General features: G+C 41.1%; 1 protein-coding gene and 1 long non-coding RNA gene across 4 annotated transcripts; one reads left to right on the top strand and one right to left on the bottom strand.

The window, feature by feature from the left end:
* Window positions 1-735: 735 nt before the first annotated feature.
* Window positions 736-6,676, bottom strand: HHEX (hematopoietically expressed homeobox). Its single transcript, XM_016151300.2, has 4 exons — window positions 6,245-6,676; window positions 3,913-4,091; window positions 3,655-3,705; window positions 736-1,863 (listed from the first exon to the last, which is right to left on the bottom strand). Exons 1-4 carry the CDS (start codon window positions 6,606-6,608, stop codon window positions 1,645-1,647), a joined length of 813 nt encoding a protein of 270 aa, XP_016006786.1. The 5' UTR covers window positions 6,609-6,676; the 3' UTR covers window positions 736-1,644.
* LOC107514010 lies at window positions 6,293-18,993 on the top strand. 3 transcript variants are annotated; one of them, XR_001597662.2, is made up of 4 exons: window positions 6,293-6,410; window positions 16,130-16,358; window positions 16,618-16,737; window positions 16,866-18,993. It is a non-coding gene; the product is annotated as an uncharacterized LOC107514010 (long non-coding RNA). The 3 variants fall into 3 exon arrangements; XR_001597661.2 differs by lacking the exon at window positions 6,293-6,410 and adding an exon at window positions 6,827-7,286; XR_001597660.2 differs by lacking the exon at window positions 6,293-6,410 and having other exon boundaries at window positions 11,469-16,358.
* Window positions 18,994-19,655: the final 662 nt, after the last annotated feature.

Here is a 19,655-nt window from a genome sequence, read left to right as displayed (position 1 = left end):
TCACACAAGCAGCACCTTAGAATAGTGATTCTCAAAGCAAGTTCCCCTGACCACCAATTTGACACCACCTGCACACTTGTTAGAAATGCAAATTCCGTCCCACCCCAGCCCTACCACATCAGAAACTCTCAGGCTGGGGTCGGCAAGGAGTTCCAGCAAGCTTTGCAGGTGATTCTGAAGCTCACCGAAGCACGCTGTCTTAGCGGGAACTATCTCCGGCTCCGCCCAGCCAGGGTCCCCTATCCCCCTGAAGAAACCCCCCTACACGGGCTCAGCCGCCAAGGGATGACGCAGTGTTGACTCACCCTGGTCAAGGACAGTGGCCCGACCAGCCCTGCGAGCCGAGGCAAATCGATGCAGCTCGGGCTGCCCCGCGCTTCCGCGGCTCTTGCTGCCTCCCGCCGCGCCCGCCTGCCGGGCCCTGGGCTCCGACCTGCCGCGTTCGGGATCCACGGGCGGGAGCCTTTCCCGCTGCCCCAGACATACGCACACCCAACCCCGGCAAACACCCGGGAAAGGCCCAAAACTACCTTCCAGACGCCCACCCGCCGGCCGCGGCCCAGAACTGCGCTCCCGGGACGCTCAGGACTGCGGGAGCCCCAGCGAGACGCACCACCTGAGGCTCCAGGCCCCAATGCTGACCCGCAGGCGCCCAGCCCCGCGCCAGGCACCCAAACGCAGGCGCTGTAAGAAGTGTGGGTTTGTTTTAATCAAAACATGAGAGGTCCAGCGAGGTCAGTCGTCCAACCGATGGATTTATTTTATAAGCAAGTTACTCATTAGAAAAAAAACACCACTTTGGCCATTTTTTTTTTTACAGTGAACAATTATATATACACATTATAAACACCGATATAAAACACAATATCTACAATCTACTTACATTTATTTAATCTGCTACTTCTAATTCATCTGTGATTATTTTTAATCACCGAGTCAGTTTCTGCTTGAATTGGCCAATACTATCCTTAACACCCTAGTCAAACAGGTACTAAGTGATAGTGCAAAACAAGCATTTAAGATTATCAACTTTCTGACCAAAAGCACACACACGTCCCAGAGACAACAGCTCCGAGCTGCTTTTAGATTCAAGGCAGCAATACAGGAATGTAATGCAAAAGTCTAGAATATTTTCTTTTAAAATATTTCAAGGCTGTGTTCACTTCGGCAGAACATATACTAAAATATTCCAAGGCTGCCTGAAATGTGGACCTCCTTTCCAAGGAACACCTCTGGATTTGGGGTGCCCTTTGCTTTTCCATTAAGTGATGAAGATAGATTACAGAAGTTATTCAAGACAATCCTATTACAATATTAAAGTTATAACTTAAAAATTTAACAAAAAAGTTCAAAATTACTTTTTATAAATAGAAAAAAATACTTTTTTAAAAAGGGGGTGAATTTAATCAGTGAAGAGTCCCTTTAATGTACAATCTAAAATCAATACATTAACTATTTCTTAAAGTCGAAATTAAGGTTCCAATGTGAGTTTGTTATTAAGCCAGTGCACCAGATACATTAAGTTTCAAATACCAGACAATTGATTCTCTTTCTCATATAGTTTTCCAGTTCACCTATGGAGATCTTCCATAGCAAATATTATTCCCAAATCCAGTTTTCTGACCACGCCAATGTCAGTGGTCATCATCCAGCATTAAAAAAGCCTTTATCACCCTCAATGTCCACTTCCTGATCAGAATCCTCTGAAATCTCTGATTCAAGATCTTCCTGAGAGGCAGGGGAAGGTGAACATTGAGAACTATCCAAAGCACCTTTATTCTGTTCACTGGACAAGTCTTGCCTCTGGTCACAGGGATCATCCAAACTTTCCAGTTCTTCTTTTTTATTGCTTTGAGGGTTCTCCTGAATGGAGAATGAAAAATGGAGATTGGCAGATCATGAAATATGGAAGAAGTGAGACACAAATCAAAATATTTTTCTCTCTCCACCATCTTTTTAATTTTTAGTTTATCAATTGCTTTCACCTATAACTACTGTTTTATCCAGAAAATACATACTTCTTTCTCACTTTGGAAGAAGTTCCTATTAAATCAGAGATAGGTTACATACTCTTACCAAGTTAGAACACTCAATATAACTGTAAACGTATTGTGTCAAATGAACACTTAACTCCAGCCCAAACCCACGACCTCAAGATTCTTAAAAGTTTAGGAGGAAAAAGAAATCAGATCACTGCAGATGCACACTATCTTCATTCTTTGAATATTTAAACCTTGCCGATTAACAGGGCCTTCCACACCTTTAAAAAGTCTGAATGTTAAATAGTAAAGATAAAGTTCCAAAATTATTAGATTGAATCCCTTTTCATCCATTTTTTGAAGTTCACAAACATAGAAATACATGTACCAGATTACAAAATCATGGCAAAGAAATGCAGAACTGGAAGAATGTTGCCAACTGAAAAGGAAAACAACTACAACTTACTTAATTAAAATTTGGGGGAAATCTCTGGAGAATATTCCCATATTACATAGGAACTACTATTTTAAAGTCTCTGGTAAACTGCAGGCATGCTTTTGACTAAGAACTAAATGAGTTAGTGAATTTTTAATCCTATGTTTGTCTAAAATGGACATAAACACTACTAGAAATACAATATACAGCTAAGGTTTTGGTTTTTTTTTTTTTTTTAAGCAAGGCTATGAAATAGTAGATTAACCAGGCTTGCAACTATATGACAAATACATGTACAAGGTCAGAAATAGAGAAAAAATCTAAAAAAATTTTTAATTGTGTTAGAATAACGGAATCACGCAAATTTTATTTCCTGCTTCAGTGTTCTTTGTGACACGATCTTGCTTTTTACTAAATTTTAAAAAGCACAATTCTTTCAATTTCCCCACTTGTATTGTTTCAAAAATATTTTATTTACTATTAACTGTATATACACTGGCAAACGAACAATTCATCAATTGTCAGATAAATCTGGAGAAGATATCCAGATTAGGACATCAAAAACAAATCTTTAGCTTTAAGTCAATAGAGCGTCTTTTAAAACTGAATTAGCCTTTACTTTTTATCACACATTGCATAACAAGGTCATTGGAAGAAAGGCAGTTAGAAAATTTAAGCTACTTTCCAGACAAGCTTGGATATTCTCTTACATGTTTTTATATTCATCGTAAGAGCTTGCATTAGGTGGAAAATAATTTTTAAACTCTTTGATATTTAATTCTTTAAAAAAAAAAAAACAGTGCAAACAAGACTTAAAGGTGTTTATTTCCTTATATTTACCCTTGAGCTCTGCCTGGTTTTATTATGGCTGTGTAAATAAAAGAAACAATTTTCTCCCAAAGATAACTGCTTAAGTCATTTACTGTCAATTACTTTATCTTTCCTGCGTTAATTAGATAAACAACATATGGGGTTTATAAAACAATTAGCCAGGAGTTTTACTAGCCAGTGTGTGAAAACCCAAGCATAATTGATATAGGAACTGCATTAGGTGCTTTTAGCATTACTGCCACCTGAGCAACTCATCCTGAATTTCAGCAGAACTATTTGCCTTTTTAATCAAGGTGAAGAGGTTAAATAGTCTCTCAAATGACTTTTGCATACAACCTATAACAGGCCTTGCATTGAGATAACATGATAAAAATATTTATTTCTATAGAAACAGAACCATGTCAATACCTGTTTTAGTCTTCGCCATTTAGCGCGACGATTCTGAAACCAAGTTTTGACCTACAGGAAAGAAAAAGAAAACTTGCCATCAGCCACAATCCCAAGGGACCTAGGAGGAGGGGCGAAGCAGATCCCTTATCTAGCAGACCAGCGCTCCAAGAGTTGGGTAGCACCCCGAGAAAAGCCAAAGTGAAGGGTGGCTCCATGTCTCTCTTCTGATCCAAGACCGGGTTCCTAGGAGCAAGCCCCAGCCACTGGCCCTCTCACCTGTCTCTCGCTAAGCTGTAGCATCTTGGCCAGACGCTTCCTCTCTGGTGGGGAGAGGTATTTCTGGGTCTCAAACTTCTTCTCCAGCTCGATAGTCTGGTCATTCGAAAACCTGACCTGGCCGCCTTTCCTTTTATGCAGAGGCCTCTGTAAGAACGGGCTCCAGAGCAGGGGTTTGCCTGCAGGCAACAAGAGCAGTTATTAATGATAGCCCTGAAGCAGCCTGGGGGACCCTAGACCCACCTGGCCCTGGGGGTGATAAAGGGCATAGGGGCACTGGACACCCAACCAGACATGTTCATATACACTCACCAACACATGGACCCAACACACTGCCACCAATACACATACATACCCAAACACACAGAAATACCCAGTCACACATCTACACTACATATACACATAGATCACACTTGGACAATCACACACACAACCATCACACCCATAGCTAGATACCCACACACAAATCTTCTGATCCCCAAAAGAATCCTCATTATAGGCTGGGCTTAAAATACCATGACCCTCCATAACCAGTTACTCTCGAATTTATCCACAACTTTTTTGCACCTCCAGGTCCTCTCCCTCTGTGAACCGCATTTTGCAAATACCCTGAGTGTGTGTATGTTGGGGAGGAACGGCGCTGTTACACTACCCAAGGCGTTTGCGACCTTTGGCTAGTGGCGGTAGCCGGACTTGGGGACCACGCGCAAAACCCTTGAGCCAAGGAGCCGGCGATAGGCTCCGCGTGGAGCTTCCAATCCTGGCTCGATGGGCGCCGCGGCCTCTTCTGATTTCACATCCAGTCCGCGGGGGCGGCCAGTTAAAGCCACCCCGTGGGCTATGGCAACATTTCCGTCAATGTGTTTCCTGTTGGTCTATCTCGAAAAACCCTTTGCTTCCTCCTGCGCAGTCCCAGCAGTAACCCAAGGAAACCCAAAGCGCGCTCGCTGTAAACGTTTAGCCCCCAGGCCGGGCCCAGCTGAGGGTCCCCTTCGAGCCCCAGCAGGCCAAGAGAGCCACGCTGGGTCCGCAACACCAAACCCTTGAGGCTGGAATCAAAAATACAATATAAAAACATTTTTTAAAAAGAACTAAACTATAAACCTACCCTCCCCCCACCCCAGCCTCCGACCTCTCTAACAATAAGGTAAAGGACTGAGCTTGTGGCCCGACCATCATGATGACATTAAAATGTTAATTAAAATGGTATTGTCTCTAGGGTCTTCACAGATGTTGCCAATAACAAAGAGTAGATTTTAAACCCGGTGGCCCAAGGCAAGGAGCCCCGTTTCCTTATTTACCCCGGGGCTTCAGATGCCGGAGGCGCCACGGGCCACCCGGAGCGGGGATTAAGGGTGCCTTAGGTTTTAGGCCGCGCACTGGGGGAGCAAGCACAGCAAATTCTATATGCCCGAAGTGTACGCGCTGCCCTTACTACTCCAAGGACGTGTCCGACAGTCTGTCCTGTCTGTGGGTCTGTAGGCTTGCGCCTAAACGCTTTGAAAGCTGGCATTGTTTTTTTTTTCCCCGAGATTTTGCTTACGTCAGGCTTCAGACTGGTGCAAAACAGCCTCAAAAAAAAAAAAAAAAAAAAAAAAAGGAAGCAACTGGTTATTTTAGCTGCCATAGAGTCACATCCCACACAGAGGAAATGAACAATATCAGAAAAACGGATCCCGGCTATCAGAAGTCGAGTGTTTCCTGAATTTGTCTGTATTGAGGATGTCGATAAAATAATCAGCAGCGTGCACTACTCCGGGGGAAGGGTCTGCTTCACGCAGCCAGGAAAACACTTAACAGCTTCTGAAACCAGATTTACTCCTATCGAGAACTCAAGATTTCCTGTATGAACGGAAAGGGTCAGGCTCTTTCACTACACAAGCTTGTTGAACCAGGTCCAAGACCCGTATCCACCCGGGCCCGGCAGCTATCCTTTGCACCACAGGGGACGGCCTGGGACGCCTTGGCACTCCCTTGCCTGTCCCTCCAGCGAAGCGGACCCCACCCAGAGCGACACGCGCGCCCTAGTACTGCCTTCGGCCGCCAGCCCGGGCGGCAGCGCCCGAAGTCTAGCCAGGGCCCGCGCGCCCCGACGCCTGCAAGGTGCAGGAAAACCAATCTGAGTCATGGTGCGGTCACCCCGGCCGCGCGCCGCCGGGCCCGCGCCTCCTGTACCCGCGCGTGCCCGAGAGCCGCTTTTCAATCGCTTCTGCCACAACTTTCTATTACCTCCCCCTCCGCCCCCGCCGCCTCCTGGGCGCTGCCACCTGCCGGGTGGCGCCTTCCTCGCCGCCGCCTCGGCTCGGCCCCGCCATGACCCCGGCCGCCTTACCCAGAGGGTCGTGGCGGAGTAGGGCGTGCGTGTAGTCGTTCACCGTCCGCGGAAAGGGGTACAGAGGGCCCCCGAAGCCGCCGGGTCCGTAGGCGGCGGCCAGCGCGGCGGCGGAGTGGTGAGAGAAGGCGGGGTGGATCGGCGTGGGCTCGTACACCGGGGTCCGGTAAGAGGACACGAGGCTGGTGAAGGAGGAGTTGGGGGACGGCAGCGTGGGGGCGGGGGTGGGCGCGGCGGGCCCGCGGCCCAGGATGTCCTCGATGTAGAACGGCGTCGGGTGCGCGGGCTGCAGCAGCGGCGTGGGCGCGTACAGCGGCACCCCCACGGCGCCCGCCGCCGCCGGCCCGGGGTGCGGGTACTGCATGGCTCCGCTGCGCTCTGGCCCTTCGGAGAGCTGGCGGCCCGCGCCGCGGTGCTACATTTATCCGCGTTCCGCGCTCCCGGCGATAGGCTCTGCCGGCCGCGGGGTGGGGCCGCGCTCTCTGGCCCCTTCCTGCCGCCGGGCCCTGCGGCCAATAGCGCGGAGCCCCGGGAGCCGCCTCCCGCCCCCACCCTTGGACCGCCCCCGCCGGCCGAGCTCCCCGCCCTCGGGACGCGCTCTCTCTCAGCCTCGGTGGACCCTGCGCTCCGGTGCTCAGCGGCCGCCGTCGATCGAGGCTCCCAGCACCCTGGCCCGGGACGCCCTCGATGGAAGCCCAGGGCCTCGTCCGTCGGGGGAGACAAGAAGAAAGCAGCTGTCGGGAACGCGGACTCAAGCAGCCCTAGCTCCAGCCGGGAGGCATCTCTGCCGAAATTCGGGGGCCCAGAGTGGCAGCAGGCGACCCCAGGCAAAGAGTAGCTGGACTCGGCGCGGCACGCGCAGAGGCCACCGGCAGGGCCGCGCCTTCGCAAGCCCTCCCTGGTCGGCGCGGTCCCTGGAGTAACGGTGGCAATGGCTCTTGCCCTGGGCGTCCCCCAGAGCTGGTAACGGGAGAGAGTGCCCTGGGGTCCTGGGGCAGCTCCAAGGAGAGAGATTCGCGGCTCTTAGCTGCGTCTCAGTGGGGTAAGGACTACTAAAGTTGCTTCGGACTCTTAGCTGCTCCAGCCCGTTTCATTTGTGGGGCCCCCGAACTCAGCCACTTCCCCGGGCACGCTGGCAGAAGGCTCTCTGGGCCGGAATCAAGGGAAGGTCTGGGTCCTGTAGTGCCAGGCAGAAAATGTCCAGTCTTCTCCCACCCAGTGCCAACTGCTTCATGTCCTCTATCCCGGGGTTCTGGGGTCGCAGCTGCGCGCAGCCCGGCTTTCCCGTTTTGCATGTGTTTTCTATTGAAGCTGCGACGCTACCCGGTGTGGCCTCGGCTCTGTGCAGCTCCACTCGCCTGCGGGGCAAGGGGGCATTTTCTTGATTGACGCCCTCCTGCGGTCGTCACACCTCGCGGTGAGCGGTTTCAGCTGAGGTCCTCTATTAATCGTGGAAATGAAAAGATTTCTCAGCTTTTTCTATTGAGATTTTTTTGTTTACATCTTGGAACTATTTTTTCTACTTCAAGGACCGCTTTAGAAAGAAGAGCGCACTCGAAGCCAGATGGCCTGAGTTCGAGTTTCACTCCGCACATTTTTGTTGAACTGTGTGCCATCAGTGAGCAAGACAGATGTAGTTCCTGTCCTCACCGAGGCAGGAAATAAAATTTTAATACAGTGACTTACGTAGGTGCTAGGAAGGAGGAGCGCATAATGATCTGAAACCTTATAACAAGAGGCTGTGTTAAGGAGGGGAACGGATTCCACAGGGAAGTGATGTTTGGAAAATGAGTAGTTGTCAAAGAACCCAGAGAGGAAAGAATATTCCAAGTCCAGGGAATAGCATGTTAGCGTTGCCAGTGCAACTTTAGTCAAGTCATCTCCCTGAGCTTTTCTCACCTGAAACATTTAAGACTTAGCCTAAAGTTTCCTAATCCTTTTAGGGTAAAGTCATATGTGTCTTCCAGAGTCTGAGGATAAACAAGGGTTATAAGTACAAAGAGCAAGTGTAATATGCTACCATTGGAGTTAAAAATGTTGGGAGAGGGTATGAATATCTGTGGCTTTGCTCTATAATATAAACTATCTCTGGAAGAATATACAGAAAACTGATAACATTTGCTGTCTAGGAAGAGAGAGGTGCAGTTGGAGGGAGAATGTACTGTAGTCTTTGAATATTTGGAGAATTGAACTATGTGGATGTGTTACCTATTCATAGTTAAATTTCTTGAAGGAGTGGCTGATTCTAAGTCTGGGACAGAAAAAGTGCAAGGTGAGCTAGAGACATCTTGTACCAGAAACCATGGAAAGAAAACAGGAACTGCCTTGAAGGGTCTTCCATTGGCCAAATTTGGAGTGATATGCATCAAAAACACATTATGGATTATAGATTATTGGCTATAACAGTCTATAGAACCTCTATCCATGGTGATGATACTCAGAGGAGAAAGATGATAGATGGTAAAGCTGGAAGAATGCCAGCTAACAAAAGTAGAAAGATTGATAAAATTAGAAAATGTAATGACTCATTCAAGAATCATTGAACACCAAAACCATTGCGTGAAACAGTGTCGAGGATGAGGATTTTCACAAAGTTTCATTAGTATCACCCCCATTGATTGGATTCTGGATTTTTGAAAAATGCCTACAAAATACAATTGGGGAGATAATAGGCAAAAACTTAATATGAATTGTATGTTAGATGACATTATTAAATTCTTGTTCATTGTATTAGTGATATTGGCATTATGAGTAAACGTTTTTATTCTTAAGAGGTGCAGGAAAACGTATTTAGTGATGAAGGGCCATGATATCTGCAACTTACTTTCAAATTTATACGCACATACACATATATGTACATATGCACACATATATGTTATAAGCACACACATAGTTAATATGTTATAAAGAGAGATATATACCAAGTTAGAAAATTATTCATTGGTGAATTTAAATGAAGAGTATACACATGTTTATTGTGTTAGTTTCAGTTGTTCTGTAGGTTGAAAGTTTTTGAATATAAAGACAAAAATAAGTATGATTTTATATGTTAAAAAATGAAAGCACTGTCTCATTTTTTTTAAGTAAAAATTATTTGAATTTTTTTAAGTCCACATACAAGTTCAGATGGTGCATTGTCTCTGGGAACCATCCATGGAGTGCTGTTTGTGAATCATTGGTCCCTCTGCCGTCTGTTCTCATGTTGTGCCTACTCCACCAATTATAATTCTCTTCACGTGGCCTAATGGAGAATTCAGGCAGGTACTGGGAGACTGTGAAAATAAAATGTACTCTTCTGTATACCAAAGACAGACTAGGATTTGGGGACAAAAAAGGACAGTTATTGTTATCTGAAGCTTAAAGGTGCCTTCAAAAGTTTTGTTTGGATCTTCAATGAGTTGGACCTCATTGAAGAAAACAGGTAACTGTGATTATTATTTTCTCACAAAATGTTTCTCTCTCAGCTTTTTTTTTTTTCTCCCCCTTTCACTTAGCGAGTAATTGAGATGATCACAATTCATTTAATGCCTTTACTAGCCAGCCTTCATTCTCATCTTCAAAAATGGTATGGGTTTAGAATTTATTCTGTGCATGACTCAGCCAACAAAAAGATCTAAGTCTACAAAGCTTTCAAAAATAAATATTAAATACTAAGGAAATAATCACTAACATAGAAAAAGGAAGCATCATCCCTTTCTTTGAGTTAGCCTGTTTAGTGCTGTGAGGTGAATGGAAATCTTAAAAGGCACTGGTATAACATTCCAACTCAGCTACATAATCCTCACCAGCAAATTGAGGCACTTAATTCTTTTAAGCTGTATAACACTGCCTCTTCTAAATCCAATCGTCAGATCCATGTTCATTTTGCTATAGTTAAAAAAAAATTACAACCACATTTGTGAATGTCACATTTATTGAACTACATAATTTTTAATATCACTTGTGTAGGTTTTATAGTTTGTTTTATTGTTTTAAAAGTCATTTGGGGCTCTAAAGGAACAAGATTTTTCCAAAGTTGTCCTTATAATTTTTTTTCACACAGTCAGAACTAATAAAACAAAACTGTTGTAGCTATTTAATTCAAAATCTCTTGGAGTTTCAATATTTTTTCTCTGCTGGATACTAAAACCAATAAAGCTACATGAGATTTTAATTATATTCTGAATTAAACAAGACTCTCTCCAAAAATTTGGCACCATTTATTTTAGTCACTGCTATTGTGTAAGAGACCAAACTTTGTAAGAAGAGAAGGCGGTTCTCACCTCAAATTTTATCTAGTAAGAACTTCAGTAAATCTTTTGCAACTTATTTTCAATAATTAACTATGCATAGAGGAAAAACTTCAAATTAGCGATAGTTTGAAAGCATCGGTGGATTGTATTATAACAGTTTGGTTCTATTTTTACTTACATTAAAAGTTTTATTATCTTCAGCTGTTGAAATGACAATCATTTATTTAAGCACATATCAAATCATTGTAATGTATTTAAAATCTGACAAAATCTATTTAGGGTTTTAGGGTTTTACTAACTTAAAAATGCTAATAGATCAAATAGAAATGTCTTGTCTGTGTCATGAATGGAATGAGAGCTCTGGAACACATGGGCAGTAGTCACCATGACATGGCTCCAGTGATATCCATATTTTACATACTATAATGTACCTTTACATAGCACCATATGGTGAGTGAATTTTACTGACCATGGAGCTTTCGATGGAGCATATATTTATTTGCTCAATTACAAAAATGATGAACTCAAGAAGACAGAGAACCCAATTTTTTAAATGGGCAAAAGATCTGAATAGACATTTCTCCAAAGAAGATACACAATGGCCAATAAGTACATAAAAAAATGTTCAACATCATTAGTCATCAGGGAAATGTAAACCAAAATCACAGTAAGGTACCATTTCATACCCACTAGGATGGCTATACTAGTTTTTTAAAAAAATGTCAATAGGAATGTGGAGATTTAGAACTCATACATTGCTATGATGATTTAAAACGAAGCAGCTTCTTTGGAAAACAACCTGGTAGTTCCTAGAAGGGTTAAACATAGAATTACTGCAGGACCCAGTAATTCCACTCCTGGAGATCAGATAGGTAGGTAGGTAGATAGATAGATAGATAGATAGATAGATAGATAGATAGATGATAGATAGAATCTCCAAGAGATGAAAATGTATGTCCACACAAAACTTGTACACAAATGTTCATAGCAGAATTATTCATAATAACTAAGAAGTGGAAATAACCCAAATGTCCATCAACTGATAAATGGGTAAATAAAATATAGTACATCCAAGCAATGGAATATTATGTTGTAATAAGAAAGATTGAAGTGCCAAAACATGCTACAACATGAGTGAACTTTGAAAACATTTTGCTAAGTGAATGAAGGCAGACACAATAGACCACATATTAGATTATTGCATTTATATGAAATTTCCTGAGTAGATGAATCTATAGAGACAAAGTAAATTAGTGATTGCCTAGAGATAAGGAAGTTGGGGATAAATGGAGGGTGATTGCTATTGGGTAAGGTTTCTTTTTAAGGTAATATGTTCTAAAAGTCATCGTGGTGATAGTTACACAACTTTGTCATTATCTTCATGGGGGAAACGCTTTGAGTTGGTTAATTATATCTCAAAGTTGTTACGTAATTTTTAAATGATGAAAGAATGTCACATGAAAGCCAGGAATGTACCTTATAATGATTTTAACAAGAGGTTATAATATCAGAAGTGATATTTAGACATATAATCCAAATTTGTGGATATACAGCCAAACTCCTAGGCAATAATCCTTGAGAAAGTATCAGAAATGATGAACCAGGACTCAAGCTCTCTGTGCCATGGGCCCCTTCTACTCAGTACACCAACCCACTCCCTTGGATCCTTGCTCTTTCATTCATATATATACATTTTTTTCACCAGTAGGTGTCCTTCTAAACACTACCCAGAAAAGATAGAAAGAGGAAGTTTATTGCCAAGGAACCAAACATCTGAAGGAAAAATTTAAGTCCAGTGTAGATTCTGGTCCTAGTTTTTTAATTTTCATGAAAACATTTCAGGTCGTATGGGCACAGAATTCCCTCTTCCTTCACTTTAAGGAACACTCTAAAGATTCTATTCTGAGAAAAGGGAAAGGCAACAAATGGGATGGCAGGACCATGAAGAAGTAACAAGGTCTTGTTCAGCTGGACTGTGGGGGTCATAGAGAGAGAGGTGTAGGGGAAACATTATGGAAGTCCTAAGTATGGGGATCAGTTGGAGCTGGGAACGATCACCTCTGAGAAAAACAAGCTTCATGGCAAACACTGTGTTATTAGCCTACAAGAACTCACCTTCCCGCTTGGCAATGACTTCATCTCAAATAAACATAATCTGGCTTCCTAAGGACACATTTTTCCCCCAGCTGTGAAATGGGCCTGAAATACTGAACTACTTAAAATCAACTCATCGAAGAAATCTGAGACTATTAGGAGCAGTGGGAAATATTAATCATGCCAAGGGTTGACCTAAAAGAGAAAATTCCTAGCTGAAGTTATAGGTCCCAAGGAAATGATAACACTGATTGCTCTAAAGGGAACTGGATGATGGTGCAGATGTAGGAGTGGGAGTAAGAATGAGGTGGGAGGTGGCTTTATGCTGCATACCCTTTTGTACTTTTAAAATGTTAAACCCAGTTCCTGAAACAGTGTCTGGAATGTAGTAGGTGTTTAATAGACAGTTTTGAAAGGATGAATGAATGAACTCAAAAATGATTTTGAATTCTGGCTCCACCATTTTTATTGTGAGCTTTGATTCATAACCATTTTGAGCCCTAGTTTCCTCAAAAGTAGCATAGAGATTGTAATAATGACTCATTATTGTTGAGATTAAATGAGTTTTGCATGTAAATCACTGTCATACAGTAAGTACTTAATAAATGGTAGTTGCTGTGATGGTGATGACAACAATTATGATGATGATGTTAACTACAATAATGGTGGAAGTGAATTAGACTAAGGGACTCTCCTAATTCTCTTATGATAATAGAGTCTTGTCTAGTAAATATTACTCAAAATAAATGCACATCATTGGGATTTGGGGAATATTCGATTAAGGAGAAGTTTTTCAATTAGAAATTTGCCTGAGGTCTATTACACTGTAGGGGATATAAAGATTAGCAGGACTGGAGTATTTCCATAGAGTAGTGGTTAGCATGTCTGCTTTACACACAGAAGGTCCTGGGTTCGTGCCTCAGTGGAGCCACGGTCCATGCCTCTGGTGCAACAAGTCCCCTAGGAGTGCTAGGCCACCCCGGTGTGCTGGCCTGGGGGCCCAGGTGCATGCCCTGAGCGCGTGGGAGGAGACACCCGGCCTTCAGAGATCCAGTTCTGAAGGGGAGATGTCAACATCCTTAGGTCAGAGGTGGAAGGGGGAGGGGGAATTTAAAAAAAAAAAGATTAGCAGGACAAGGTCCCTGCCTGCAAGGAGCTTAGTATTGGTGAATGAATGTCCTGAAAACAAACTCCAGACTGATTTCTGTTGTTATTGTGGTGAATTTAATTAAAATGTGGTACAAATTTAATTAAAATCAACACAGCACCAAGATTCAAAAGCTGAAAAATTCAGTGAAGCTAAAACCCAAGATCTGCAGTTATTACCGTTATTAGTACAGTAATGAGCCGACCATCACATGGACAACATTCTAATCTTCCCTTTTCTTTACTTAGCATCTGGGCTTTTTGTATACTATTTGTATATAGTCATGGATATAGAGGGTAATATTACCCACTGGTTAAAAGCATGGACCTTTCTCTGGCACTTCCTAACTCTGTGATGGTGGCAAAGAGTTTACTCTTTCTCAGCCTCTGTTTTTTGTTTTTTGTTTTTTAGCCTAAAAAAACAGGCTAATAATCACACCTATATCTTTCAGGTATGAGAATTAAATGTACCACTGCTTGTAAAACTTTAGTACCATGCCTGACCCAGTAAGTTCTCGACTGCCTTCTATTTGAGAGGAGTAGAATAAATTTTGCCTGGCCGTAAACAATAAAGTATGAAGAATTTAGTTTAGCCCATCTCTTCTCCCAAGTCGAAGGTCAATTTTTGGTTGAATGATTTTTTAACTTCATAAATTATGCAAAACACTTTTGTGCATGGCTTATGTTGAAGAAGAAAAAACAACAGGAGCAGAGCTATACATTTTGTAAATCTTTGCTGTTTTAGGAAAAATGGTTCTGATTTGTTCCTCCTTCTAGGATCACCATCTTAATTATTGGTGCCTCCAGCCACTTAGTCACTGAAGCTAAAAAGAGAAGAGCCACATTCGAGATGGGGAAAAGGGAAAGCAGAGGAAGAGGGATTGAATGGTTGAAGTGAGAGTAGCATAAAAAAAAAAAAAAAGGAAAAAGATGAATGTCTAGGTTGATTTGGGGGACCGAACTTAATGAAATAGGGTATATAGTGCCCAAGACTGGAGATGATGCCATTGGACTGATGATTCCTGAAGAGCAGGAGTTGTGTCTTAGTCTTCCTGGTCTCGCTAGCACCCAGCATTCTACCTGGCACAAAGCTGACCCCATCAAATGCAAGGCACTGAGTATCACCCCTTCACTGACAGGAGAAAGAGCAAAGCCCCAAGTACACTGGCTTTCTGAGTTTCTAGGGAGAAAGAATCCATTCTGTTTCTCTGAGTGATAAGGTGAAGATCTGGGTGGAGCAGAATATTTAAGAATTCTTAGAGGGCATTAAGACAAGGAATGTGGACAAAAGCAGCAATTATAATGGCAATTGCTGCAGTGGCAGCAGCTGCAAAAATAACAAGGGTCAGTATAAAAACTCGCATCTCCTAAACTTGGTTGGTTCATGACACTGAGCCAGCGTCTGTGAGACCCTCTCTTTCACGGTCTTCGGGAGCATTGATTGAGAAAGTAGAGCAGGAGGATGTCACACGTATTTTAGCCTTGGAGTTGTTGAAAGACCAGCCACGAAATGTCTGCTTATTATTTTCCACCTTATACCTCCAAGCCTGGAAGCCTAAGAAACTTTTGCTACATTTTGATAGATAACTTCATTTTATAGGTGAGGAAGCAGGCCCAGAGAACTTGTCCAAAAGCACAGGGCTAATATATAGTAAAGCAAGCACTTAATCTCAGATATGATTCTTAAATAAGAACTTTCTGTGGTTCCATAAAGCCTTGCTACTGGTTAAGTAATGGTAACATGTACAAGTACTATTTTTAAACAAGAAGCCCATACCTATCGCTTTATTCACTGGGTATGCACCCATTTCTGGTCATCTGGAATACTAAAGTAAAAAATAGGAAGTCTCCACAAAAGGAAAAAAAAGAGCAAAGTTATTTTATTAAATGTAAATGTATTAAGCAAGTACAAATATTCTATTATAATCAGGCACACAAGTAAATACATGACTAGATACAGTATATGTGAAATTATTGTCTGTTAACACCATGGTTAAAAGAAATTTGATTTCTACCACCTTTTATTTGAAAAATTATAATAATTTCCCTGTTATTTCAAACTCCATATATTAAAAGTATTTTGATTATATTTTAATTATCCAATATTTATTTTAAATGTCATAAATACTCTTTCATATAAAGGATAAGATGCAGATCTATTTATAGAAAACTCAAGAAGAAATATTAGGTTTATCAATTCATGGTCTATTTCTATTGATATAAAGAAAAATCAGACTGATTTCACCAGGGTAACTTGATTTTGTTTTTACTCTGCTAATTTAGAGTTATCCAGCCAACTGATCTATATAATTCATGGAGAAAGTAACAACAGCCATTTAAAATAATACTTTTAATAGAATATCCATGACACAGCTTTACCAGTTTCTCTTCTTTCTCTTCCTCTTTGGGTGAGAATGTCCCAAGTGAGACCTGCAACCAATGCTCCTGCTGAACAAAAGCCACTTGCTTCGTCAGATACTTTGCCAAGCCAAGGTGTAGCAGCAAGGTTTTAAATTTCCTTCAAAACGAATGCTTTAGGAAAATTTTTATTTTCTGAGTTTTTTTCAAGTGTACATTAGGGAAGTAACTTTAGGCCGTAGAAGGTGACCATGAAGACCAGGAAAGACTTTGACTGACAAATGGTAAGTAATCTTATAACAGGTTCATTTAAGAAAAGTAAAATAGGAACAAAATAGGCACACATTTGAAAAGGAAATCTCTCTTGAAATCAGTTTCACTATTTGTCTAACAAGTTAGAAAATGTTAATGGAAGACTACACAGGTTCTGCTCCCACCTAGGATCTTTAGATTTCTTTAGAAAGCTAAAAGACTGTTGTTTCCACTCTAACGAGAAAAAAACTAGATAAATTAAACAATCATAACTTTTCTTGAACCCGTCAGAGAGCTAAAGTCTCGAGACAGCCAAGCAGTCCAAGGAAAGACGGGCCTTCCAAGGAGAGATGGATGAGTAGCTGGTCTGTGTCTGAGCCTGAGAAGAGACGCCAGATACCATGTAAGCAGGTAAGAATTTAGCTAAAATTTTTAACAAATTGCCAAAGACTCAATGTGAGCTAGCTTGAAAGTACCGAATCCCTAGAAGGTGCAGAAACAGTAGGAATTTGCATCCACTAACTGGCTCTTCTCCACAGACTTTCCCAGGTACTCAAGAAAGACTGGTGGCTGGGCAGGAGAACAGAGAAAGCCTCCATCTGTGATGCAGGCCTGGAAAAGGCAGCAGCCACCACTACAGGAAAAGTTGAAGCTCTGCCTAGTCTCTTCTTCTTTACAGACAAAAGCCATAGGAAGAAGGGCAGCAAATCTTGCTGATTCCTGGGAACCGGTAACTGAGACAAAAGTAAACAAACAAACAAACAAAACAAAAAACAAAAAAACCCTTCACACCTAGGGGAAGGGCAGGAAACTCTCCTGCAAAAAAACCTGTCAAAGACGCCAACAGTTTGGCTCCCGTTGGTGGGGGACAGGATCACTGAGAAAGGCCGACTCCCCCAAGCCTCAAGACCGAGGGTCCGCTTAGTACTATGGCTGAATCTGAAAAGCAGAAGGACCTCCAACGTGCACCACTAGGCCAGCAAGCCCCAAGAATCAAGGCAAAGCAGTCTTCTGAGCTTGGCAGAAGAGCAAAATTGTGCTTAGAAACCCTTACCAGGCTCAGGCTCACAGAGAAGGCTGAAAGCTGAGGGCAGTGTACCAACATTGAGAAAAGCCCTCCAGCAACCTAACTCCACCTTAATTTAATTACTGAAAACCAAAATAAAAGAGAAAATTTTGAAGGCAGCCTGAGAAAGAAGGCTTTTCTTAATGCAGAGGAACAAAGATGGGAGTTACACATCAAGTTTTATACTAAAAACTGTACGAACCTGAAGATAGTGAAGTGACATCTTTCCAGTGCTGAAAGAAAATAACTGTCAAACCAGAATTCTACACCTGACGAAATACCTTTCAAAAATGAAGACAAAGATTTTTTTTAGAAAATAAAACCTGACAGAATTCATAACCAGCAGTCCTGTGCTATAAGAAATATTAAAGGAAGTTCTTTAAGTAAGAGGAATATGAAATCAAAAAATCCGGTATCATACACAAAGAAATGGATCTACAAAAGAAATGAAGATGTCCAGAAATGGTGAAAATGAAAATAAACAGAATGACATTCTCTCTCTCTCTCTTTTTTTTTTTTTGATCTCTCTAAAAGGTAATTTTCAAAAAGAGATACAATAGCAATGTATTGTGATTTTATTGCAAATATATAAAAATAAAATTAAAATAATCACAGAAAAGATGAGAGAGAATTAGAAATGTGCTGTTAGGTTCCTAAACTGTACATGAATTAGTATAATTTTTTTGAAGTTAGACTATGAGTAATTCAAGATGTATGTTGTAAGTCTTTGAGCAACAGCTGAACCAAATTTTTAATAGATATAAAATAGATTTACAAAATATTCAATTAATTCTAATGGAGGCAGAGAAAGAGGAAAAAGGAACAAAGAACAAAGGGAATAAATAAAAACAACTAGCAAGATTATATATTTAAATTCAATAATCATGTTAAATGGAAGAGGTCTAAATAAACTAAAAGAGGGTGTCAAATTGGATAAAAAGCAATTATAATCTATCTACAAAAAACCCATTTCAAATAGAAAAGACATACATAATTAAAAGCAAAAGAATAGGAAAAGATACACCATGTAAACAGTAATCAAAAGAAAGCTGGAGTATCTATATTAACATAAAAGTTGGCTTTAGAATAAGGAATATCACCAAGGATAAAGAGGGACGTTACATACTGATGAAGGGGTCAATTCACCAAGAAGTATAACAATTCTAAATGTGTATGTACCTTACAACAGAGGTGCTAGAAATGGAAAGACATGGAGAAATAAACAAATTAAGTTATAGAAACCCCGCCTTTTTAATTAATAGAACAACTAGACAGAAAAATCAATAAGGTTATAGAAGACCTGGCAATCCTATCAATCAACTTCACCTGACATTTAAAGAACAATCCATCTAATGATAGGAGAATTTATTCTTTTCAACTTTAATATTTTACTTACACTTTACTTATCAAAAGTCTAATATTAATTAGAATCTTTACTGCCTCCCAGACAAAGGTCCTTAGAACCCTTTAACTCTTACTTCTTTCACCTTATGTGCTATTCTTGAGGATTTTCATTTCATGAATATTTTAGACACTACAAAACATTTTTTTATAATGATTTATCTTTCTGATGCACTTCTATTTTCCATTGTTTCTTATTCTTTCCTCTGAGTTGCTATTTGATATCTTTTTTTTTTTTTTTAACACCTTTTGGTACTTCCTTTTGGTGGCAACAACATTAATTTTCATTTTTTAGACACATAAGATGTCTTTAAATGCACCATCATTCCTGAAAAATATTTTCATTAGGTATAGAGTTCTATGATGGCAATTGGTTATTTTCTTTCAACATTTTAATTTTTTCTATTGTTTTTAAATTTTCACTTGTCACCAGTCTAATTTTTATTGTTTTCTTCCATTTGTTTTGGGTTTACACTTCTTTTTCAACTTTCTTAAGGTAGAGATTGAACTAGTAAGATCTTTCTTCTTTTTTAATATATGCATGTACCACTATAAATTTCCTTCTAAGCATTGCTTATCTGTATCCCATATGTTTTTGTATGTTGTATATTTTGTTTTCATTCACCTCAAAGTTATTTTCTAACTTCCCTGGTGATTTCTTCTTTGATCCACTGGCTATTTAGGAGTGTGTTGTCTAATTTCCACATATTTGTGAATTTCTCAAATGTCCTTTTGGTATTGATTTCTAATTTCATTCCATTGTGGTTGGATAACGTACTTTGTTTGACTTCGATCCTTTTATATTGATTGAGACTTGTTTTATGGCCTAATATATGATCTGTTCTGGAGAGTGTCCCATGCG

This window comes from Rousettus aegyptiacus, unplaced genomic scaffold (assembly GCF_014176215.1).
Source record: "Rousettus aegyptiacus isolate mRouAeg1 unplaced genomic scaffold, mRouAeg1.p scaffold_m13_p_6, whole genome shotgun sequence".
NCBI classification, from domain to species: Eukaryota; Metazoa; Chordata; class Mammalia; order Chiroptera; family Pteropodidae; genus Rousettus; species Rousettus aegyptiacus.
Note: the sequence above shows the minus strand (reverse complement) of the source record. Positions and strands in the feature narration are given on the sequence as shown.